At 48.0% G+C, this 26,301-nt stretch overlaps 2 protein-coding genes across 4 annotated transcripts in view; one reads left to right on the top strand and one right to left on the bottom strand.

Moving 5' to 3' along the window:
- The window catches only part of tmem8b (transmembrane protein 8B), a 97,513-nt gene extending 72,290 nt beyond the window's left edge, over positions 1-25,223 (bottom strand). For both annotated transcript variants that reach the window (XM_052019880.1, XM_052019881.1), the window contains exon 1: positions 24,844-25,223. In XM_052019880.1, the coding sequence (XP_051875840.1) occupies positions 24,844-24,919 (76 nt within the window). In that variant the 5' untranslated portion in view covers positions 24,920-25,223. The remainder of the gene's footprint in view (positions 1-24,843) is intronic.
- Positions 24,597-26,301, top strand: part of LOC127572519 (serine/threonine-protein kinase NIM1-like) — a 55,293-nt gene continuing 53,588 nt past the window's right edge. Inside the window, exons 1-2 of one of the 2 annotated variants that reach the window (XM_052019886.1) lie at positions 24,597-24,835; positions 26,217-26,292. The gene's annotated coding sequence lies outside the window, so the exon portion shown is untranslated. Of the gene's footprint in view, positions 24,836-26,216; positions 26,293-26,301 lie in introns of those variants that run through there. The other variant, XM_052019885.1, reaches the window with a different exon arrangement.

Here is a 26,301-nt window from a genome sequence, read left to right as displayed (position 1 = left end):
GTGTTACAGTGAGGGGTGTGGGGTGTGGGGTGTATCAGAGTGTTACAGTGAGGGGTGTGGGGTGTATCAGAGTGTTACAGTGAGGGGTGTGGGGTGTATCAGTGTTACAGTGAGGGGTGTGGGGTGTATCAGAGTGTTACAGTGAGGGGTGTTGGGTGTATCAGAGTGTTACAGTGAGGGGTGTGGGGTGTATCAGAGTGTTACAGTGAGGGGTGTGGGGTGTATCAGAGTGCTCTGCAGTCCGTCTCCTGGGTGGCACTGGTGGGTTGGGAATGTGGGGTGCTTCTGTAGGATGTGTTACAGGTGGAGAACAATGAATTGTCAGCTGTGGCTGTTCCGAGGCAGCACACTTGGAATTTCTGGAATTATTTCTGCAACAGTTAAGAGTTGCTGCTGTATGTCTGAGCAAACTCAGGGCAGGGATGTTCGGAGGGGTGAGTGGTCTTCCCTAATCCCGGCTGGAAGTGAACTAGAGCCTTGAGTTCCTGACATCTGCTCCTATCATCCACTGCCGTGTACAGGTTGTTCCTCAGCTCCATTTGTCGCACTCAGCTTGTTATTGATCTGAGAAGTGACCTTTGTTAAATAAACCCTCATCAACCAGGAACTGAGCTCGTAATCCACATAATGCATCTACAAATATACTCTGAAAGCACCTCCACCATCACAGTTTTCTTTCCCAGGTCTTTAAGGAAAAATGCTGGATGTAATTCTTTCTGTTGAGCGCTCTTAAATTTGTTTCAGAATTAGAACCTTTCCTCATTGATTCTGATTCTGATTCTGATTTTGCAGTCAGTCTCAGCACCAATCACTTCCAAGTCAGGTACACCTGTATCAGTTTACACACTGTCCCATCACACACTCCCAAGGTCAGACACAGAGTGAAGCTCCCTCTACACTGTCCCATCACACACTCCCAGGGTCAGACACAGCGTAAAGCTCCCTCTACACCGTCCCATCACACACTCCCGGGGTCAGACACAGAGTGAAGCTCCCTCTACACTGTCCCATCACACACTCCCAGGGTCAGACACAGCGTAAAGCTCCCTCTGCACTGTCCCATCACACACTCCCAGGGTCAGACACACAGTGAAGTTCCCTCCACACCGATCCATCACACTCTCTTGGGGTCAGACATAGAGTGAAATTCCCTCTACACCATCCCTTCACACATTCCCAGGGTCAGGAACAGAGTGAAGCTCCCTCTACAACGTCCCATCACACACTCCTGTGTAGAGACAGAACAGGTTAGATACAGAATAAAGTTCCCTCTGTATTGTCCCATCACATTTAGTCAAGGCATGGACGATATAGGTTAGATACAAAGCAAATTCCCTCTAACCTGTCCCAGCACACTAAAGGAGGCATTTGATCTGTATGTGAAGAAAAAACACTGCCACTTAAGGACCAAATCCTAAGGGGAAATAACCCTCTTTGTTTGGATCACCAAGTGTGTGAATTATTTGGCAGAGAGCTGATGGCCAACACTGGTTATTTGTTCTCATGACACAGAGACTGGTCTCTGCAGCTTCAACCAAATCACAATCCCCTTTACTGAGGGAAAAAAAGATAGGTACCGAGTGAAGCTCCCTCATTGCAGCGTGAAAAACCTTGGAATCTTCCAGTAAGGGAAAGTCGGAGGAGTTGGATTTGTGACATCAAAACTGGCAGCAGGAACATGGAAAGATCTGGAACCTGCAGGAGTGGAACTTGGCATATAAGGTGGGAGCAGAGGGCAGTGATAGCGAAGGCTTATCGATGGGGACCCTGAATAATAATCAAAGTCGATACTGGGGTGCTGTAATTTCAGTAATTAACCAAATATAAGGTGTAATTGAAACAACCATCATACATGATAAGAGGTGTTATTCATGCCCTAAGTTTCATGTGAACAGTTTGGTTTATGCAAGTGGTAGCAGAAAGATCAGGGATCAAAAATATGTCATGAACATATTCACCGTTATGAAGACTTCAGTTGTGTTGAAGCTACAATTGAATATGAGAACAGATATGCTTATCAGTAAAATTATCAGTGCCCAGACAAGATATTTCAGAGACGTCAAGTTCAACTTGCAATGAATAGTTCAGAGAACAACAAGACCAATTGATCGAGCAGTTTGTTGAATTTACAACTGAACATTGATGTAACTATTTAACTGGTTGTATATTCTTATGTACTGTATGTAAATGTTAATAGCTTGTACGTTATTTTTACTTTTTAAGGACGGGAAAGGAGTGAAGTATGGATACGTCGTTCCACAGTTCAATGTATTTAAAAGGTTTATTACCTATTACCAAATGGGAATGCAGTGTAACTGTATGGTTTTCTGTTTGGAAATAATTGGTAGTTTGTATGCTTTATTTTAACATTTTTCAGCAGGGTGTACAGGTATAAGTAAACCTTTAGGAAATCAGTGTGCCTTGTGGTGAGGCTTTTGATATATTCTTGTTCAGGTGCAGTCTTGATAGATCTGTTGAGTGATCTTCCTTTGTTACTTTCCCTTGGCAAGCAGTAGCACAAAAGAGCTGACAGACTCTACACCAGATCGAAACAATCTCTCCTCCTCGCCGTCCCTTGTTCCCACAGACAGGCTGGATGTTACCGGGGCTGGTAACTCGGTTCCCACAGATTCATGAGGACGTTATTGGGACTGGAGGGTTTCTGTTATAAGAAGAGACTGGATAGGCTGGGACTGTTTTCCCTGGAGTGAAGGAGGCCTGATAGAGGTTTATAAGATCGTGAGGGGCGTAGCTAAGGTGGGTGGTCACAGTCTTTTCCCTAGGGTAGGGTTGTCTAAAATTAGAGGGCACAGGTCTAAGGTGAGACAGGAAAGATTTAAAAGGGACCCGAGGGGCAACTTTTTCACACAGAGGGTGGTGGGTATATGGAACGAGCTGCCAGAGGATGTAGTAGAGGCAGGTTCAATGATAACATTTAAAAGACATTTGGACAGATATACGGATAGGAAAGGTTTAGAGGGATATGGGCCAAATGCAGGCAAATGGGACTAGCTCAGATAGACATCTTGGTTGGCATGGACGAGTAGGGCTGAAGGGCCTGTTTCCGTGCTGTACAACTCTTATGGCTCTGTGGAAGTAAATTGAGCCTGTGGATGAATGTTAGTTTGCAAGACCAGACTGTCAGAACCTTGGCCCCGATTCAACCTCCCTTCACAAATCAATAACCTTTCAAACCTCCCACCTGGAGGTCTGTGAAACAAAGATTCTTCTCGTGAGAAGGAAGCAAGCTCGGATCCCACACGTTGTCTTCTCATCTCTGCAGAACACCTCACACACCTCCAAATGTGTGAACGCACTCCGAAGCGGAGTGAAGGTTGCTATGGAAATTAACCTGGCAGCTACGTTCCTTTCCCAACTCAATCAAAGTTTGACTGGAGGTGCTTCAAACATAGAACATACAACATAGAACATAGAACAATACAGCACAGGAACAGGCCCTTCAGCCCACAATGTTGTGCTGGACTAATTAAACTAGTAATTAAATGCCTAACTAAACTAATCCCTTCTGCCTACACAATGTCCACATCCCTCCATTCTCTGCACAGTCACGTGCCTATCTGAGAGCCTCTTAAACACCTCTATCGTATCTGCCTCCACCCCCACCCCTGGCAGCACATTCCAGGCACCCACCACTCTCTGTGTAAAAAAACTTGCCCCACACATCTCCTTTTGTCTTACCCCCCTCACCTTAAATGCATGCCCTATACTAATTAATACTAATTAGACATTCTGACCCTGGGGAAAAGATACCTGGTCTCTACTTTATCTATGCTTCTCATAATTTTATAAACTTCTATCAGGTCTGTCCAGCCTCTCCTTATAGTGCTCTCTAATCCAGGCAGCATCCTGGTGAACCTCTTCTGCACCCTCTCCAAAGGCTCCACATCCTTCCTGTAATGGGGCGACCAGAACTGAATGCAATACTCCAGAGGCAGCCTGACCAGAGTTTTATAAAGCTGCAACGTAACTTCCTGACTCTTGAACTCAATGCTTCCATAAACAAACTCTGAAGATGCAATTAATTTCACATCCATTTCCCTTTTCTTGATGAAAACACATTGTAGATACACAGGTCCATGGAGACGTTGCTGTAAGATCAATCCCTTCCCATTGCTCCATAATCCTACTTGGAGGAAAGGCATGGACATTGGGCAATTCAAATGCGCAGGAACGTAAGAAGCTGCAGAGAGTAGTGGACTCAGCCCAATACATCAGGGGCACATCCCTCCCCACCATCGGTGGTATCTACAGGAGGTGCTGCCTCAAGAAGGCAACATCCATCATCAAAGATCCCCACCATCCAGGCCATGCCATCTTCTCGCAGCTCCCACCAGGCAGGAGGTACAGAAGCCTGAAGTCCCACACCACCGGGTTCAGGGACAGCTACTTCCCTTCAACCATTTGGTTCTTGAACCAACCGACACAAACCTAATCACTATTTCAGTATGGAAACACGATGACCACTTTGCACTGCAATGGACATTTTTTTGTTCTAATTGTGTTTTTCTTGTAAAAATTGTGTAAAACATGTTTAATTTATGTTTTTCTTGCGAATGCTGCTTATCTGATGCTGTGTGCCTGTGATGCTGCTGCAAGTAAGTTTTCCATTGCACCTGTGCACACATGGACTTGTGCATCTGAAAATAAACTCAACTTTGACTTTCCAAAATATAAACTGTCACTGACCCAGAGATTAACCTAGGAAACATCAGAGGTTGTATAAAATCATGACAGACATAGAATGCACACAGTCTTTTCCCCAGGGCTAGGAAATTAAGAACCAGAGGGCATTGGTTTAAGGTGAGAGGGGAGAGATTTAATAGGAACCTGAGGGGCAACTTTTTCACCCAGAAGGTGGTCAGTATGTGGAACGAGCTGCCAGAGGAAGTGGTTGAGGCAGGTACATTAGCAACATTCAAAAGACTTTTAGACAGATACATGAATAGGAAAAGTTTAGAGGGATGTGGGTGAAATGTGGGCAAATGGGACTAGCTCAGATAGGGACCTTGGTTGGCATGGTCCGGTTGGGCTGATGGGCCTGTTTCTGATCTGTATGACTCTATGACCAGACCAGTTGCCATTGCATAGACGAAACTTGCTTTAACCAATGGCCAGAAGAATTACAGCCAGTCAGTACAAGTGTGCAGTCTTTTTGAATTGAGGTTCTCGGTGTTTTGCTCACCCTGGATCAGGTCAGTAGGGGTGCCGTGATCATAATTCACTCCTGCCGAGAGTAGGCACTTACTCTGGCTTTAATAACAACTGGCACTGTCCACTCCCAGAGGAACTGGCTTTTAATAATGATGAAAGGCTCAAAAGAAACATATTTAAAGGGTTAGACAGTCATAAACAGAGTGCTCCTTAACTCTCTGCAACACAAAATGGAAAAAAAGATGAATTTCGAGTATAGTGGCTTAAACAGTTCATTGTTAGAGAGCCGTGTTCACCACCGTTAGTGTGTCAGAGAGCTGTGTTCACCACTGTAGTGTACTAGAGATCTGTGTTCACCATTGTCAGTGTCAGAGAGTTACGTTCACCATTGTTAGTGTGTTCGAGAACTGTGTTCACCACTGTTAAGCAGAGAGAGTGTAACAGTGGAGTATGTTCGTGCACTGTTCACTCACTGTTCACCACTATAACAATAGCCTCTTGTCTGTCTGCTCTGCTTGTTTGAGGTCCTATAGAACCACACAGCACAAAACAGGCCCTTCGGCCCACCATGTTGTGCCGTCCATCAAACCACCCTCACACTATCTAACCCCTTCCTCCCGCATATCCCTCCATCTCACATTCCTCCATATGCCTATCCAACAAACTCTTGAACCTGTTCAATGTATCTGCCTCCACCACCACCCCAGGCAGTGCATTCCATGCACCAACCACTCTCTGGGTGAAAAACTTCCCCCTGACATCTCCTCTGAACCTCCCACCCATAACCTTAAAGCCATGCTCTTGAGCATTGGTGCCCTGGGAAGGAGGCGCTGACTATCTACTCTATCTATTCCTCTCAATATTTTATGTACCTCTATCATGTCTCCTCTCATCCTCCTCCTTTCCAGTGAATAAAGCCCAAGCACCTTAAGCCTCTCCTCATATTCCATATGCTCTAATCCAGGCAGCATCCTGGTAAATCTCCTCTGCACCCTCTCCAACACCTCCACATCCTTCCTATAATGCGGCGACCAAAACTGGACACAGTACTCTAAGTGTGGTCTAACTAGAGTTTTGTAAAGCTGCATCACTTCGCGGCTCTTAAACTCAATCCCACGATTTATGAAAGCCAACATCCCATAGGCCTTCTTAACTGCTCTTTCCACCTGTGAGGCAACTTTCAGTGAACTGTGAATATGAACCCCCAGATCCCTCTGCTCCTCTACACTGCCAAGTACCTTGCCGTTTACCTTGTACTCTGCCCTGGAGTTTGTCCTTCCAAAGTGTACCACCTCATAAATCTGAAGCAATGGTTCATATCCAGTCACCCACTTTAACTTCAAACTGCTTTCACAACACCTGTTGTGGGGCAGGGGGAGTGTGAAGGGGGTGGTTTGACCCCAGTTTCAGTCACTCGGTGCCCTGGTGAACACCAGGAAAACATTGTCACTCCAGAACGGGCCACTCGTGCTTTTCCAAACGAGTGCAGAAATCCTTGAGGATTTCAGAGGACACAGGTAATGCGAGGGGTGATAAATTGGACGGCACTGCTGAGTCAGGCACCTTCTCTCAGGGAAGGATGAGACAGCTGCTCTGGAGCAATGATAAATGGATTCAATATTTACTGCCGGGCTTGATGCCAGATGGGATTGGGAGGGATACGATGGCTTGCAGAATTTCCCCTTAATGTCAATAAACTCCAGGAGCATCCGGGGTCCAGGAGCCTAAAGGAATCAGGCAGCCTTGACATTCCAGGCAGTAGGAAATTGATAACTTGGTAAATTGGTTTATTATTGTCACACGAACTGAGGTACAGTGAAAAACTTTGTTTTGCATGCCATCCATACAGATCATTTCATCGCATCAGCGCATTGAGGTAGTACAAGGGAAAACAATAACAGAATGCAGAATAAAGTGTTACAGTTACAGAGAAAGTGCAGTGCAGGCAGACAATAAGGTGCAAGGCCATAATGAGGTAGATTGTGAGGTCAAGAGTCCATCTTATTGTACTAGGGTAGTCTTATACCCTATCATAACCCTATCATACAACGCTATCATACTAGGGTTATCAATGGTCTTACAACAGCAGGATAGACACTGTCCTTGAGCCTGGTGTTACGAGCTTTCAAATGCCAACTGATCAAGGTCTGTGGGTGATGTGAGGGGCAGTTACCCGGTTGCAGGAGTACAGACAGATCTCCTGAAATTTTTCTTGAGACCTCTGGGAAAGGAGACGTCAACCTCAGATGGTCACTCACTCAAAAGGGACCTCTGTCGAGCTATGGAGTCACACAGCAGGAGACAGGCACCCAGTCTGAGCTTGGTCTCACCGATGTAGAGGAGGCCACATTGGGAGCGCTGAGTGCAGTAGACGAGGTTGGAGGAGGTGCTGGTGAAGCTTTGCCTCCCCTGGAAGGCCATTCAGCCCACTGTATCCATGCCAACCAGTGGGCACCCATCCATATCAATCCCATCTTCCAGCACTTGGTCCGTAGCTGGCTATGCCTGGGAAATTCGTGCTGGACACTTCTTAAGAGGGACTCTGCTTCCACCGGTCTCTCAGGCAGTGTGTTCCAGGTACTCACCACCCTCTGGGTGAGAAAGGTCCCCCTCAGATTCGCCTCAATCCATGTTCCCCAGTTTTATCTACCTCTGATATGGGGAAAAGTTTCCTGCAGTCTACCCTATCTCACTCAACATCTGCAAGACCAAGGAACTGATTGTGGACTTCAGGAAGGGGAAGTCAGGAGAACACACACCAGTCCTCATTGAGGGGTCAGCGGTGGAAAGGGTGAGCAGCTTCAAGTTCCTGGGTGTCAACATCTCAGAGGATCTATCCTGGGCCCAACACATTGATGAAATCACAAAGAAGGCACGCCAGCGGTTCTACTTCATTAGAAGTTTGAGGAGATTTGGTACGTCACCAAATCTTACAAATTTCTATAGATGTACAGTGGAGAGCATTCTGACTGGTTGCATCACTGCTTGGTATGGAGGCTCCAATGCACAGGGTTGCAAGGGGCTACAGAGGGTTGTAGATTCAGCCAGGTCCATCACGGGCACAACCCGTCATTGAGGACATCTCCAAGAGGCGGTACTTCAAGAATGTGGCATCCATCACCAAGGACGCTCACCACCTGGGACATGCTCTCTTCTCATTACTACCATCGGGGAGGATGTAATTTATGGTAATTTTAATGTCTTTGCACTGTACTGCTGTCTCAAAACAAATTGTATGACATATAGGTCAGTGATAATAAACCTGATTCTGATTGTCTATACCCCTCATCATTCTATATCCCTCAGTCTTATTCCCTCTTAACCTCCTCCGTTCCAGGATAACAGACCCAGCCTCCAGTCTGTATCAGATAGTAGGGAGAAGGTGGAACTGGCTCCCACGGGGAGTGAGCGGGGCAGATGGTTTAGAAACGTTTATGAAGAAGCTGGATAAATACCTTGAGGGAGGAAGGGAAAACCAGACACAGGACACAGTCTGTGGAAGGTTCAGTGAGTTAATTCCTGGTGGGCTGGACTTGTGGAGGTTGGGTCCATAGTCATTGAAGATGGGCAGTGGTCCTACTGAAATATTTCATGTTCTGAGGGGAGCGGGGAACAAGGTGGATGCTGAGAGGATGTCTCTCTTCATTTGGATACTGGGACAAGCGTCAGTACAGAATAAGGGATTGCTCATTTGGGACAGAGATGAGGAGAAATTACTTACAGATTCATTGATTCATAGAGTTATACAGCACAAAAACAGGCCCTTCAGCCCATCTCATCCCTGCTGACCAAGGTGCCTAAATACAGTCCAATATATATTGCCCATATCCCTCTAAACCTTTCCTGTCCATGTTCCTGTCCAACTGTCTTTTAAACATTGTAATTGTACCCGTCTCTACCACCTCCTCTGGCAGCCCGTTCCACATACCCACCACCCTCTGTGTGAGAAACCTACCCCTCAGATCCCCCTTCCCCTCTTACCTTAAACCTGTTCCCTCTAGTTTTAGACTCCCCTAACTTGGGAAAAAGACTGCAACTATCTATCCTGTCTACACCACTCATGATTTTATAAACCTCCGTAAAGTCACCCCTCGGCCTCCTTCGCTCCAGGGAAAACAGTCTCAGCCTCTGGTGAACTTCTGTCTACTCCAGAGAACTGTGCATTAAAGTCATTGAATCTATTCGAGTCTGAGACTGATCTTTGTTACAGTCAATGCTTGTGGGAACAAGTGGTAAAAATCAAACTTTGAGGCCAAGATCAGGCCGGCCACAATCATACTGTCCTGTGGTACAGGTTTGAGGGCCAAATGCCCCACTCCTGTTCCTTACTGTTTATACGCTATTAGGGTTCAGGTGAAGGGGTGTAGGATAAGGCTGGTATGGAGTACAGGCACCAGGAGCCGGGCCGAATGGTCTGCTTCATTGCTGTAAGTGACGCTGATCTGTCTCAAATGTAGAACTGGCAGCCCTGCCCTCAGCTGCCTTGGTTCTGAGACTCTGCAATTCCTTCCCTCAACCTCTTCCCTCCTCTCTCCATCTCTAACATGCCTCCTTCAGATTTATTTCTGGTCACCAAATGCCTTTTCGTGTCAGCCGGTCAGATTATATTTGATGTCATTCCTGTGTGGCCCCATGGGATAACTCGTTTTTTTGAAGGACTTCAAGAAATGGAAGACACTGTTTCTCCTAAATGCTCTCTAACCAAATCACACAGCCCTGCCACGCATCGCTGAAGCTAAGTCCTTTATCTCTTCACCCTGTTCTTTTCCAGATTTAATCTTTAATGGGTAGAACAAGCAAAATTCATTAAAAGGACACAGCTTGCTTCATTGAGTAAACAGGTCTGTTGCTTTGTGGGACGTAAATTCTAATCCAGAGGGTTTAACTTGCACTTGATGTATTGATTGTATGTTGAATTTGAGTTCTACCATTCCCTCCCCTATAAACGAGGACAAACGATCAGACTCAAAACTGACACACACATGAACAGAAGATAAAAAAATAAATCTTGCAATAACAGTGCTGGTGCACTCCTGAATCAAAGAGCCATGTTGTCAAATGTATAATTTAACTGCAGTGCTCATTATCCAGACCGACACTCTCAGTGTCACTGCTGAGGGAGTGCCACACTGTCAGAGGGGACACGTATCGGATGGGGCATTAGACTGAAGCCTTGTCCGCTCCTTTGTGCGGATGTAAAACCTCACGGTCAGCATCAGCAAGACCAAGGAACCGATTGTGGACTTCAGGAAGGGGAAGTCGGGAGAACACACACCAGTCCTCATTGAGGGGTCAGCGGTGGAAAGGGTGAACATCTTCAAGTTCCTGGGCGTCAACATCTCAGAGGATCTATCCTGAGCCCAATCACGAAGAAGGCACGCCAGCGGCTCTACATCGTTACAAGTTCGAGATTTGGTATGCCACCAAAGACTCTTGTAAATTTCTACAGATATACGGTGGAGAGCATTCTGACTGGTTGCATCACTGCCTGGTATGGAGGCTCCAATGTGCAGGATCGCAAGAGGCTGCAGAGGGTTGTAGACTCAGCCAGCTCCATCTCGGGCACAACCCTCCCCACCATCGAGGACATCTTCAAGAGGCGGTGCCTCAAGAAGGCAGCATCCATCACTGAGTACCCTCAATATCCGGGACATGCCCTCTTCCTGTTACTACCATCGGGGAGGAAGACCCACACTCAACGATTCAGGAAAGCTTCTTCCTCTCCACCATCTGAACGGTCCATGACCCCATGAACACCACCTCCTTATTCCTTTTATTGCTCTATTTATTTATTTTTGTAATTTAAAGATTTTTATGTCTTGCACTGTACTGATGCCGCAAAACAACACATTTTACGTCATAGTCAGTGATAATAAGTCTGATTCTGATTGATTCTGATTCTGATTCATTCCAAGGCCACTGTTTCAGAGAGAAGCTCCCTCACTCAACATCACTAACTGTTAGACAACCTCATTGCTGTTTCTGGGATCTTGCTGTGCAGAGAATTATCGTCTTACACCCTTCTTTTGAGGAAAAAAAATTCAAAGAGTGTGACTGTCACCCATTCACTGGGGGCAATTTACAGCGGCCAATTAACCCACCGACCCGCAGTTTCTGGGATGTGGGAGGAAACCGGAGCACCCAGGGGAAACCCACACGGTTACAGGGAGAATGTGCAAACTCCACACAGATAAGATTACATAGATAAAATAAGATGGGCTCTTGACCCAACAATCCACCTCATCATGGCCCTTGCACCTCATTGTCTGCCTGCACTGCACTTTCTCTGTAACTGTAACACTTTATTCTGCATTCTGTTATTGTTTTCCCTTGTACTGCCTCAATGCACTGTGTAATGAATTGATCTGTACGGACAATATACAAGTTTTTCGCTGTACCTCAGTACAATGTGACAATAATAAACCAATTTACCAGACAGCAACCAATGTCAGGATCGAACCTGATGGAACCTTGCAACAACCCAGGAGTTTCAGGGCACCTTTAGTGACACAGTTTATTTGTTAATGAATCTTCCTTCTTTATGTTTACACTTCCCAGCTGCTGTGCTCTCAAACTCACATCCACTGGCTTCAACAGCTCAGGACTCTGTGCTGGTTCAGGAACTTAACCACTACAACACTGTTCTCAACATTAACCAGCCAATGTACTACACCAACTGTGGGAGGCTCAGAGACTGAGAGAGGCACTGGTTAAACACACTTTATGAATGATTTTACTGATGAGGTCTCTTGGGGTCATCGGACTAGAGTTCAAATCCTAACTCCACACCATTCGAGTTCACTTTTTCCACAAAGCAATCCATAAGTAATAAAAATCTGACCCATTTACAGACATTCTTACCCAGCCAGGCACTGTGTGACTCCAGACCTGCTGTACTGATATCATTAACCCTTTCCTGCCATCAGTAAGATGCTGGGCTGTAAATTCACATTCAAAGCCCTCTGAACAAAGCGATGATTTGCTTACTGTCACCATCTCTGCTATGAGAGCTGTAAGGTCAACCCCATGACATTAGCAAGCCTTGAAGGTCTCCCTGACAAAGATCGCCTTCCACAGACATGTGCTCAGCTTCCTCTTCCCACCACAAGTCTCGGATCTATTGATCGCAGGGTTGAGGTGTTGATATATTCCGTCCCTGTGAAGCGGTTTGATAACCTCCTCAAAGCTGTCAAGGGATGCAGATTCTAACAGCGCAATCGGTGGCTGCTCAGGCCATCCTGTCTAACCTGGCTCTTAGGAGGAGATACTTGGCAATTGGTAATTGGTTTATTATTGTCACAGGGACCAAGGTAGAGTGAAAAGCTTTGTTTTGCATGCCACCACACAGATCATTTCATACACAAGTGCATCGGGTATAAAATCACGAGGGACATCGATAGGGTGAATGCACTCAGTCTTGTTCCCAGGGTTGGGGAATCAAGAACTAGAGGGCGTAGGGTTAAGGTGAGATGGGAAAGATTTAATAGGAATCTGGTGTGTATGCGGAACGAGCTGCCAGAGAAAGTAGTTGAGGCAGGTACAATAACAACATTTAAAAGGACAGTTGGGCAGGTACATGGATAGGAAAGGTTCAGAAGGTTATGGTCCAATCATGAGCAATTGGGACTAGCTTGGATGGGGTATCTCGGTCATCATGGACCAGTGGGGCCGAAGGGCCTGTTTCCATGCTGTGTGACTCTACGAACTATACTGAGGTATTACAAAAGGAAAAGCATTAACAGAATGCACAGTTGGAAAGTGCAGTGCAGGTAGACAAATAAAGTGCAAGAGCAATGATGAGGTAGGTTTGGAGATCAAGAGTTTCTCTTCAGCAGATAAGAGGCCTGTTTAAGAGTCTGATAACAGTGGGATAGAAGCTGTCCTTCAGTCTGGCTCAAGCTGTTGTATCTTCTGCTGACAGGAGGGGGGAGAAGAGAGAATGTCCAGGGTTGGTGGGGTCTTTGATTATGTTGGCTGCTTCACCGAGGCACAGGAAGTGTAGACAGAGTCCATGGAGGGGAGGGTGGTTTATAGCAAACTACTATCTCACTACTGGGGAGTGGCCTTGGCTGGAAAACCCTTTAGTGTAAGAAATTCTGAATCTTGAATGACCTCTTGAAAGATGAACTCTTGACCTCACAATCTACCTTGTCATGGCCCTTGCACCTTGTGTCTGCCTGCACTGCACTTTCTCTGTAACTCTAACACCACTATATTCTGCACTCTGTTTTGTACTACCTCGATGTACTTATGAAACAGGCACGGTAGTGTAGCGGTTAGCGTAACGCTATTACAGCATCAGCGATCCGGGTTCAATTCCGGCCGCTGTCTGTAAAGAGTTTGTACCTTCTCCCCGTGTCTGCGTGGGTTTCCTCCGGGTGCTCCGGTTTCCTCCCACATTCCAAAAATGTACGGGTTAGGAAGTTGTGGGCATGCTATGTTGGCGCTGGAAGCGTGGCAACACTTGTGGGCTGCCCCCAGAACACTCGATGCAAAAGATGCATTTCACTGTATGTTTCGATGTACATGTGACTAATAAAGAAATCTTATTATCTTATTATGTACGGAATGATCTGTCTGGATGGCACGCACACAAAGGCTTTTCACTGTGTCTCGGTACATGCGACAGTAATCAACCAATTACTCATTTAAAAATTACAAATTGCAGTTGGAGTTTTTGAAATCTACATCCCAGAAATGAGGCCATTCAACCCATTGTATGCATGCCAGACAACGATGGACCAGATTAATCCTAACCCCACACCCCCCCCACAGATGTAGTCCTACAGCCCAATGGTGGATAACAACATTTAAAAGACATCTCGATAATTACATGGATAGGAAAGGTTCAGAGGGATACAGACTGAATGGCGCTAGCTTAGGTGGTCGGCATGGACAAGTTGGGCCAAAGAGCCTGTTTCTGTGCTGTATGACCCTATGACTCTATATACAACTCCAGACCTGCTTATGTGGTTGAATGTGAAATGGCCCAACTTGTTATTTAGTTTGAGGGCCGCAAGCCATGAACAGTAAGTGCCTCCGTGGTCATTGAAGGCCAGATCCCAAGAATGTATAAAAATAAATCTCCAGGTGTATTTGTCCTCCTGTAACTGGGACAGAATTTCAATCACTCCTCACCTCCCGGGGTCCTGTTGATGTGCGTAACAGTGCCTCAGGCAATGACTGACTCAGTTAGTGCCCAACTTGTACTGGTGGCTTTAATTTATAACATTGGAAGTGAGTTGGCTGCCAATGTGCCTAATTTAGCTCTGATCCCTCCATCTGCTCCTGGATGCAGTGTGCTCCTCGACAGAAGATAGTTAGTCTGAGCAAGACATGAATGAAAAATGGGAGCACCTGAATCAGCCTTATGTAGTGTGTGTTGCCATGCCAACGGCTGGAATGTCAGGGTGGAAGTGGTGATGCTGGAAGGGGCTTCAGAAAAAATATATTGTGAAGTGTAGGAGTGGGAACGGTGAGGGACCGGCACTGGGAGGGGGTCAGGGACTGGAATGGTTGTAAAGTGGCGACTGGGGGCTCCCATTGCCAGGGGAGCATGGACTGGACAGGAGATTCTGGGAAGGTGAGGAGCAGATACTGGACGGGGCGTGGAGAGGTACTGAGGGGAGGGGAGAGGAGGAGGGGAGGGTGGGGGAGAGGGAAAGAGAGGGGGGAAGGCTGAGGTGATGGGGAGGGGAAAGAGAGGGAGAGGGTGGGAGAGAGGAGAGCGAGGGAGTGGGATGGAGGGGGAGGAGAGGGAAAGAGGAGGGAGACGGGAGAGAGTGGAGGAGGAATCATAGTCACACAGCACAGAAACAGGCCCTTCAGCCCATCTCATCCATGCCGACTGTGTTGCTAGTCCCATCTGCCCACATTTGGCCCGTAGTATCTAAACCTCTCCTATCCATGGACTTACCCAGACGGCTTTTAAACGTTGCTAATGTGCCCGCCTCAACCACTACTTCTGGCAGCTCATTCCAAATACGCACCACCCTTTGTGTGAAGAAGCTGCCCCTGATGTCCCTTTTAAATCTCTCGCCTCTGATCTTAAACCTCTGCCCTCTTGTTTTTAGCACCCCCTCGCTGGGAAAAAGACAATCTGTCTGTGTCCCTCATGATCTTATACACCTCTATCAGGTCACCCCTCGATCTCCTACGTTCCAGGGAATAAAGTCCTACTCTACACAACCTCTCCTTGTAACTCAGGCCCCCAAGTCCAGGCAACATCCTGGAAAATCTTTTCTTTGTAGTTTAATAACACCTTTCCTATAACAGGGTGACCAAAACTGTGCACAATACTCCAAGTGCAGCCTCTCCGACGTCTGATATAACTGCAACATAACTTCCCAACTCCGAAACTAAAGGAGATGGAGGGAAAGAGAGAGAGAAAAAGAGCAGGAGGAGATGGAGGAGGAAGGATGGAGAGCTGGAGAGGAGGACGAAGAGAATGAGGAGAGGAAGTAAGGGAGGGAGGACGGGAGAGAAGGGAGGGGATGAGAATTAAGGGGAGGGGAAAAGAGAGGGAAGGAGAGAACAAGAGAGGAAAGTGAATGGAAGAGCAGGCAGGAACTGAGAAGGGAGAGTGTATGGGGAGGAGCTGAAGAGGAGAGGGCAGGGAATGTTTATTAGGAGACAGGAGGTAGCCATTTGGCCCATCAACTAAATGCTGCCGGTCAGGGTTCTTCAACCAGGTAGGACTGCTTTGGTAATCAGCACGTCACACATCGCGCAAGGAAGCCACGTGCGATTCAGTCTGAGCACGGAGGGTGGGCGAGGCGGGGAAGGGGGCGGCAGTGAGCTTGGCGAATGTTTTGGATGAGGGTGGCACAGCTCATGGATCCGGAGACCCAGGTTCGATCCTGATCTCCGGCGCTGTCTGTGTGGAGTTTGCACGTTGTCCCAGTGACCGCGTGGGTTTCCCCCGGGTGCTCCGGTTCCCACCAACATCACAATGATGTGTGGATCGGGGGGGTTATCTGGTTGCTGTAAATTGTCCCCAATGTGTGGGTGAGGGGTGGAGTTGATGGGAATGTGGGGGAGAGAATGTAACGGGGGAGGGAATTGATGAAACTGCTCTGAAAGCCAGGAGCGACGTGATGGGCCAAATAGCCTCTGTGTTGTTAGCAAACCTGAGAAACTCTTTCTTATGTGTACTCAGTAACTCAGCCTCCACAGCTTTCTGTGGGAGAGAACGCTACAGGTTCTCCACCCTCAGATAAGACATTTCTCCTCACCTCAGTTCTCAGTGTCTTACCCCATACTCTGAGACTTTGACCTCTCATTCTAGACACCCCCAAGCCCAGGGAAATATCTCCATCCTGTCTCATCCTGTCATGTATCATGTACATTTCAATGAGATCCCCTCTCATTCTTCTGAACTCCAGTGAAGACAGGACCTATCTCTCCCCAAATGACAGTCCTAGAGACTGGTCCAGTGTCCCTCTGGTGCACTCCCTCTGTGGCAACTGTATCTTTTGGTCATAGAGCCACACAGCACAGAAACAGGCCCTTCGGCCCAACTCGTCCATGCTGACTCTATCTGAGCTAGTCCCATTTGCCAGTGTTTGGCCCATATCCCTCTAAACCATGAACCATAATGAGGTAGTCCTCATTATTTCTTTATTTCTGAACTATTTGTTTTTGTAATTTATAGATCTTATACCTTTGCACTGTACTGCTGCCGCAAAATAACAAATTTCACGTCATATGTCAGGGATAATAAATCTGATTCTGATTCAAGGATACCTGTCCAAATGTCTTTTAAATGTTGTTAATGTACCTCCCTCACCCACTTCCTCTGGCAGCTTGTTCCATATACTGACCACCCTCTGGGTGAAGAAGTTGCCTGTCAAGTCCCTTTCAAATCTTTCCCATCTCACCTTAAACTCATTCCCTCTAGTTTTAGACTCCCCTACCCTGGGAAAAAGACCATCCACCTTATCTCTGCCCCTCATGATTTTCTATACCTCTCTAAAGCCACCACTTTTCTTGAATAAGAGATTAAAACTATACACAGTACTGCAGATGCACATAAAGTCATGAGGGGCATAGATAGGGTGCAGTATTTTCCCCAGGGTCAGGGAATCAAGAATTAGATTCCCACAAAACAACAAATTTCACATCATGTAAGTCAGTGATAATAAATCTGATTCTCATTCTGATAGAGGGCATAGGTTAAAGGTGAAAGGGGAGAGATTTAATCGGAGCCTGAAGGAAAGCGTCTTCACCCAGAGGGTGGTCCGTACATGGAACGAGCTGCCAGAGGTAGTGATTGAGGTAGGTACATTACCAACATTGAAAGGTACTTGGACGGGTACATGGATAGGAAAGGTTTAGAGGAATATGGGCCAAACGCAGGCAAATGGGACTAGCTCAGATGGGACTCTTGGTCAGCATGGACCAGTTGTGTTGAATGGCCTGTTTCCGTGCTGTGTGACTCTATGTGGTCTTACCAAGGCCCTGGATAATTTTTGTAAGACAGCTTTGCTATTGTACTCAAATCTTCTAGCAATGAAGGCCAGCGTATCTCCCTAATTACTTACCATTCCTGCATGCTTGATTTCAGTGACTGGTGTATAAGGACACCCAGATCCACAATGTTTCCCAATGATCACCATTTCAATAATAATCTGCTGTGTGTTTTTCCTACTCGGGTGAACAGCTCCACATTTATCCACAACTCCACTGCGTCTGCCAAGCTTTTGCCCACTCGTTCAATCTGTCTAAGTCGCCTTCAAGCCCCCTCTCTTCCTCCTCACAGATCACAGCCACACCCAGTTTCGTGTTGTCAGCGAACTTCAAAATCGTACCTTTTGCTCCCTTATCCAAATCGAGGATATTGTGAATAGCTGGGCCGCCATTACTGATTCCTGCAGCAGCCCACGTCACTGCCTGCCACCCTGAGAAAGACCCATTTATTCCTTCCTGTTCATCTTTTAGACAGAATCTTTTACCCAGCGCAGAAATGTCAAATGCTAGAGGACATGGCTTGAAAGTGAGAGGGGTAAAGTTTAACGGAGATGTGTGGGGCACATTTTTGTTTACACTCCCAGAGAGTGTTGTGTACCTGGAACAGGTGGACAGGTTGGTGGTGGAAGCAGATACAATAGTGGTGTTTAAGAGGCTTTTAGATAGACACAAGAGTGTGCAGGGAATGGAGGGAGATGGATCATGTGCAGGCAGAAGGGATTAGTTAGATTGGAATCATGGTCGGCACAAACATATGTGTACAGAGTGTAGAGGGAGCTTCACTCTGTGTCTGACTCCGGGAGTCTGTGATGGGACGGTGCGGAGGGAGTTTCACTCTGCGTCTGACCCCGGGAGTGTGTGATGGGACGGTGTAGAGGGAGCTTCACTCTGTGTCTGACCCTGGGAGTGTGTGATGGGACGGTGTAGAGGGAGCTTCACTCTGCGTCTGACCCCGGGAGTGTGTGATGGGACGGTGTAGAGGGAGCTTCACTCTGTGTCTGACCCCGGGAGTGTGTGATGGGACGGTGTAGAGGGAGCTTCACTCTGTGTCTGACCCCAGGAGTGTGTGATGGGACGGTGTAGAGGGAGCTTCACTCTGTGTCTGACCCCGGGAGTGTGTGATGGGACGGTTGTAGAGGGAGCTTCACTCTGTGTCTGACCCCGGGAGTGTGTGATGGGACGGTGTAGAGGGAGCTTCACTCTGTGTCTGACCCCGGGAGTGTGTGATGGGACGGTGTAGAGGGAGCTTCACTCTGTGTCTGACCCTGGGAGTGTGTGATGGGACGGTGTAGAGGGAGCTTCACTCTGTGTCTGACCCCAGGAGTGTGTGATGGGACGGTGTAGAGGGAGCTTCACTCTGTGTCTGACCCTGGGAGTGTGTGATGGGACGGTGTAGAGGGAGCTTCACTCTGTGTCTGACCCCGGGAGTGTGTGATGGGACGGTGTAGAGGGAGCTTCACTCTGTGTCTGACCCCGGGAGTGTGTGATGGGACAGTGTAGAGGGAGCTTCACTCTGTATCTAACCCATGATCTCCCTGCCCTGGGAGTGTGAGATAGGACAGTGTAGTTACAGACAATATATCTGTTGCAAAACACAATGGTCACATTCAGAAATCTCAAAGACCGAAACATAAATCAAGGAAGCACAGTGGGAATTGAATTTAAAAACAAGAAAGTTCCACTGACGAATGTCCCGGCTTGTGTGCAGACTCAGGAGGAAGCTGTGCTCCTGTTTCATGCTCAGTGAATTCCCAGCTCCCAGAGGTCAGGCAGATAATATTAGTTCCTGCATGGTTTGCTAGCATGCATGGCACAGGAAGATAGAGCGCTGACACTTCTGCTAATCTATCGCAGACTAGTTAGGTTTATAAAATAATTAGATTTGCAGCTTTGCAATTCCAGTTACATTGCTGCTTGTGCTGTGGGCTGGGACCCAGTGACAGAAGCTGATGTCCATTGTCGGGGTAGGTAATAGGCCAGGGGGATAATTTTCTTAACAGGTTTTGGATTCCACAGGCTTTGTCTACTTCTTCAACAGCAGCACCCTTCACTTTACGTCACCAGGTGCACCCTCCACCTCTCAGCTAGTGTACAGAGAGAAGGGATTCCATCAACCAGGTCAGTCCAACAGTCAGCCCAGAGCTCCCCTCTCTCATATCTCCTCAATCCCTCCACTCCCACCCCGTCCCATAACACCAAAGAGCAATGTTTCAAGCAAAGCTAACAACCATCTCATAACAGCAGCATCCATTCAGTCAGTGGGCTTAGCATTTCAAAACATCCTAAAGCACTTTGCACGCTTGACAACGAGCCATTTACGGAGTGCACTTGGTCTCAGGAAGCATCATATAGGGAAGGGTGAGAGAGAGGAGGAGAGACAGATAGAGAGAGACAGAGAGAGACAGAGAGCTAGATACAGGGAAAGATGGACAATGAAAATCTATAAGACAGAAATGTATAAGACAGAAGTGGACTCTGCCCAATATGTCACGGGCACATCCCTCCCCACCATCGGGAGTATCTACAGGAGGTGCTGCCTCAAGAAGGCAACATCCATCATCAAAGATCCCCACCATCCGGGCCGTGCCATCTTCTCGCAGCTCCCATCGGGCAGGAGGTACAGAAGCCTGAAGTCCCACACCACCAGGTTCAGGAACAGCTACTTCCTTTCAACCATTCGGTTCTTGAACCAACCTGCACAACCCCAATCACTGCAGTTTAGCAATGTTATGACCACTTTGATCACTTTGCACTAAAATGGACTTTGCTTTTTTTGTTCTGATTGTGTTCTTTCCTGTAAAAATTGTGCATAATTTATGTTTGTTCTTGTGAATCCTGCTTATCTGATGCGTTGCAGGTAAGTTTTTCATTGCACCTGTGCACACATGGACGTGCATCTGACAATAAACTCGACTTTGAGTTAGATTCTCAGCAGATCTATGGAGGGAGAGAAACCGAGTTACCACTTTAGGTCAATGATCTTTCAACAGTTCTGACGGAAGGTTGACCTGAAATGTTAACTGTGTCTCTCTCCACAGATCCTGTCTGACCTGCTGAGTGTTTCCAACGTTATCTATTTCATCTCAGGTTTCCTGCAGCTGCAGCATCTCCCTTTTGTCAGAGGCAGAGACAGATGGATAGAAATATCAAAACAGCAGGAGGGGAGATTTTGTGAGAAATTACCTAATAGAACAGATTAATGTTGAGGTATTACAAAAGCCATTGCAGACTCTCACGACTCTCAAAATGTAAAACCAAGGGCAAAGGAAGGCAGTTAGGGAAATAGGAAATGAACCATTGCTTTGCAAATTATTTACAGAAGTGACCTAATTCTGAATTCTTCAAAATTATTTCGAAGTGTCAGAAAAAGAGAGAAGGTGTCAGGAGAGACAGTGTGATGGCGTGCGTGCCAGAGAGATAAAGTGTGAGTGCGTGAGAGAGACTGTGTGTGAGAAAGTGGGAGAAAGTGTGAGATAGGGAGAGTGGGTGAGAGAGAGTGTAATTGTGTGTAAATGGAAAGAGTATGGGAGAGTAGGTGAGAGAGAGAGAGAGTGTGTGTACGATTGAAAGAGACCGTATGGGCGAGTGTGTGGGAGAGACAGAGATAGAGTGTGTGAGAGAGCGTGTGAGACATCCGGAGTGCGGGTGTGAGTGTGCATGGGAGAGAGCTTGTGAGTGTGTGTGTATGTGTGTGAGAGAGTTGAAATCTGTATTAGCAACAATATGAAAGATAGTGAGAGTGTGCAAGGTTGTGTGAGAAAAGGTGAATGTGTGTGGAAGTGTATAACTGTAAGTGTGCTAGGGAGTGTAAGAAAGGGTTCATGTATGTGTCAGTGAAAGACAGTGTGAACGCAAGAGTGAATGTAAATATGAGAGTACGCGTGTGTGTGCGTGACAGAAAATGTGTGAGAAAGTGTGAGTCTGATAGTGTGTGAGAGAGAGAGAGAGTGAGAGGGAGGGAATAGATGGGGGGAGAGAGAGAGAGAGAGAGAGGAGGGGAGAATGTACACTGGGGCAGAGAATTAGAAGCTGTCATTGATTCAAAGAATAGGGAAGCCTCTAAATGAGACATCAGCAAAACAAAATCACAGTAAACGCACAGCTGGGAGGAACGTAAGGAAACATGAAGGTTAGGCAGTGGGAGAGGGGAAAGATCTGCAGCAAAGAGTTATCTGACAGGTGACTATTCAGACAGAAAGATATTGTGGGCATGATTGACAATACAAAGGAAGCAGAGACAGAGAGAGATCGAACACACAAAGGGAAAGTCTATTCCTGCCTCAGCCACATTATACAGGAACATGAATGCCTGCCCACTGTAGAAAAAGCTGAGGGCCACGCTAACAAGGACTAGTAAATACCTCAGAGGTTTGTTTACAGAGTATAGACAAGGATTTCTCCTCCATCCGCATCTACACTCTTCCCCTGGGCAAAATTATCAGAAATCCCCGCATCTGTTCCCTGGTGCAGGCTGACATCACCCAGCTCTGTCGTTCCCAACCTCCCTGCAGTTAATTAACGTGTCCAGTAATCCGGGCTGGATGAACAGAAATTTCCATCACCTAAACACTGGGAATGCCAATTGTACCAGCTCTGACAGACAAACCTTTGTCTGCTTGAGCCCTGAGCTCTGGAATTCCTTCCTTTAAATCTCTACACACCAGATTATTTGAGTTTGAGGTGTGTGAAGTGTTTTTTACTCCCCTCTCTTCTTTCCTTAAGAGCAACCTCCCTGGCCAAGCGATTGCTCATTTGTCTCGATATCTTCCCACGTGGCCTCTGTAGCAATTATTGTTTGGTAAAAGATAAGTGTGTGTGCGTGTGTGTGTGTGTGTGTGTGTGTGTGTGTGTGTGTGTGTGTGTGTGTGTGTGTGAATATGTGTGTCCAAGAGAATGTGTGTGTGTCTATTTGTGTATTTGTGAGTTTCCATGTCTTTGGGAATGAGAGAGAGAGAGAGAGAGAGAGAGAGAGAGAGAGAGAGAGAGAGAGAGAGTGTGTGTGTGTGTGTGTGTGTGTGTGTGTGTGTGTGTCAGTGTGTGTGTATGTGGGGGATGCAATACAGTACAAAGACACGGGTCAGGTCACTGAGACAGACAGAGATGGTGAAACCCATACAGACACAAAGTGAGAAATAAAAGTTACAAAGGGCTGGCAGACTGGAGTGGATAAAGTGCTGTAAAATGTGCCAAAGTGCAGAGCTAACAGCGTATTCAGTCCAAACTCAAAGGACCGATGTAGTCAGAAGCTACGTGAGGAGGGGAGGGGAATAGCCACGGAGACATCAGCAACACATGTAAAAGGGCACAAATTCAACCAATTAAATATACTTGTAAATAGAATTGGCACCGTCGAGATCTGACCAAAACTGCAACACAACCCAGTATTGGTCATGAAAGGAACATCAAACATGTCTGATGAACAGAAGTCAGAGGAAGAAGACATCAGCGTGTTTAAGTCCGACACAAGGGATAACAACAACATTGCTGGCTCTTAATCTCAAGGGATTACAAAACTAAAGTGAAGCGATTAACCAAGGTCTTGGCATTTGAGGCAGCAAGTGAGAGAGAGAGAGAGAGAGAGAGAGAGAGAGAGAGACACACACTCAGGGAGGGGGAGAGGGATGGAGGGAGGGAGAGGGAGAGGGAGAGGGACACACAGAGCCAGAGAGACAGAGAGAGAATGTGTCTGGGAATGGGGATGGGTTGGGGCAGTGAACGTGAGAAGAGGAGAGGAGTTGCCCGAGAGGGTGGCGGAGGGAGAGTCTTTGAAGGAGGTAGCAGAGTATGTAATGGAAAGAGAGGGAGTGAGTTTCAATGAACTGGAGAATATCTGTGAGGAGAGGGAGAGAATGTGCGTGGGAGGAGAGAGGGAAAGTGTGAGAGAGACTGGGGAAAGGTGCAAGGAGATCAAGAATGAAAGGAGCCAGAGAACGTGTGAGAGTGGGGAGGGAGTGTGTGCGAAGAGAGAGAGTAGGAGGAAGAGAAAGGACTGAGAGTGTGGGGAGGGAGAGTGAGGAGAGAAACGGAATGTGTAGGACAGAGTGATTGAGAGGGGAGAGAATGGGGAGGAGAGATGGAGTGTGAGAGGGGAGGGACAGTAGGGGACAACAGAGGAGAGGAGAAAATGATAAAGGAGAGAAAGAGAGGGGGAGGGGATGGGAATAGAAGCAGGAATAACCACTCAGCCCCTCGATACTGCTCTGATATTTAACGTGACCGTGGCTGATCGTCAATTTGGCCCTACTCTCCCGCCCTATCCCTATAATCCCTGATTACTTTAATTGATCTCTGCCTTGAATATATGCAGTGACTGAGCCTCTACAACTCTCCTGGGCTGAGAGTTCCAAAGATTCACCATCCTCTGGGTGAAGAAATATCTTCCCATCTCAGCCCTGAAGAGCCGATCGTTTGTTTTGAGGTTATGGCCCTGGTTCCAAATTCCCTGGCCAGGGAAAACATTAATAATTCATCTACCTTGTCAAGTCCCGTAAAAAAATATTGTGTTTCAATGAGGTCTGGATGTAGGAGAGAAGAGATAGATGGAGAGATGGAGAGATGGAGAGAGGGGGGGAATTGAGGATGGGAGAGAGAAAGGAGGGGAAGCGAGTGGTTTTGGAGGGAGTGTGGAGGAAGAGATGGAGGGGAAGAGGAGGGAGTGAGTGTGGGAGAGGAGAGAGTGTGGTGGAGCAATGGTGAGGTGCATAGGAGATAGAATGAGTGTGAGAGAGGGGAGGGAGAGTGGGAAGGGGGAGGGAGAGTGGGAAGGGGGGAGGGAGAGTGGGAAGGGATGGCGGAGAGGGGGAGATGGGATGTGGGAAGGAGGGTGTGAGAGGGAGTATGGGGCAGGGGTGGAGAGGAAATGGAGTTGAGTGTGGGAGAGGGAAGCGAGTGGGAGGCGAGGGAGAGGGAAGAGTGTGGAAGAGGAGGGGTGGGACAGGGTGGGAGAGAGGGGCGATGTTAGGGCGCGGGGAGGAGAGAGTGTGGGGCAGAGGTGGGGAGGGGAGAGAGGGACAAGGTGGGTGATACGGCTGGACAAAGAATTAAATGGCCCGACGTGCACCCATGGATAAAGTGTCGCGGAGAGGCGGCGGGACCGGGCTGAGCGGAGAGCGATGGAGGAGGCGCGGACGGCGCGGTTTCAGCACCAAGCGGCGAGGGACAGCTCCCCGCGGAGGGAAGCGGGCGGGGAGCGGAGGTACTCACCGCTCAGCGAGTGCAGGCAGCCGGCGAGGAGAAGCAGCAGCGGCCGGGGAGAGGAGCCTCGGCTCTCGGGCACCATCTCCGGGCGGCAGGGCGGGGAGGGGGAGAGAGAGAGAGAAGCGGTCCCCGACTCGGGAGGGGGCGAGAGGCGCTGCCGGAGCCCACAGCCTGCGCTACCCCTGAGCCATTCGGCAGGCTCTGCTCGGCATCCGCACTCCCCACGATGACATACTCCACACCAGAGCTCTGCCAGCGCTCGCCTGGACCGGGGGCGGGTCCGACTCTCCAATGCACGTCAGTCGGGAGCAGGGGCGGTGTTTACCCCGATGGACTCCTCCTCCCAACAGCCCGGCATCGCCGGACGCTCCGTCCCGCCCCCGGGGAGATCCTCCCATCCCGCCGGAGTCACAGGGGACCGTTCACCCCCTCCCCCTCCCTGCCCCAACCTGCCCTTCATTGGCCGATCTGTAACCCGCCCCCCTCCCCAACGCCGGCGGGGGGGGGGGGGGGGGGGGGACGGAAGGTTCCCGCATGTGTCCCCGGACCGATGCCCATCCCTCGGTCTGCGGTCTCTGCAACATCTTCTGGGCTTGCAGGCGGACGTGGACAGGGTGGGCCGAGCGGCCCGCTTCTGTGCTCATTGTGTCATTAGAGTTATACAGCACGGAAACAGGCCCTTCGGCCCATCTCGTCCATGCCGGTCAAGGTGCCTACCTAAACTAGTCCCATTTGCCCGCATTTGGCCCATATCCCTTTAAACCTTTCCTATCCATGTACCTGTCCAAGTGCCTTTTAAATGCTGGTAGTGTACCTGCCTCACCCACTTCCTCTGGCAGCTCGTTCCGTATACTGACCACCCTCTGTGTAAAATAATTGCCCCTCAGGTCTTTCCCCTCTCACCTCAAACCTAAGTTCCCGAGTTTTCGACTCCCCTATCCCAGGGAACAGACTGTGACTGTCCACCTCATCTCTGCCCCTCATGATTTTATAAACCTCTATAAAGTCACTCCTCATTCTCCTTTACTCCTGGGAAAACAGTCGCAGCCTATCCAGTCTCTCCTTATAACTCAAGCCCTCCAGTCCTGGTAACATCCTGGTGAATTTTTTCTGCACCCTCTCCAGCTTTATCATATCCTTCCTAAAGTATGGTGACCAGATGAGGTGACCATCCTTCCCATAGTATGGTGACCAGGTGGTTGTTGGTCAGCACAGACTTGGCGGGCCGAAGGGCTTGGTTCTATGCTGTATCGCTCTGTGACATCATGTTGGTATCTCCTCCCCTTCTTAACCTTTTCCTTTTGGTTCACATCGAGTTTCTCTCTCAACATTATGCTGATATCCTTCAAAACATCTCTTCTCAATGTTTCTCTCAACAGTTACTCACTCAGGGGATGTGGATCAGACTTGAAGTGCCCACACCCCCAGTGCCCTTGGACTGAGGAGGCAGCTAAGGTAGGTCTG

The sequence above is a fragment of the Pristis pectinata genome, chromosome 7 (assembly GCF_009764475.1).
Source record: "Pristis pectinata isolate sPriPec2 chromosome 7, sPriPec2.1.pri, whole genome shotgun sequence".
Classification (NCBI taxonomy): domain Eukaryota; kingdom Metazoa; phylum Chordata; class Chondrichthyes; order Rhinopristiformes; family Pristidae; genus Pristis; species Pristis pectinata.
Note: the sequence above shows the minus strand (reverse complement) of the source record. Positions and strands in the feature narration are given on the sequence as shown.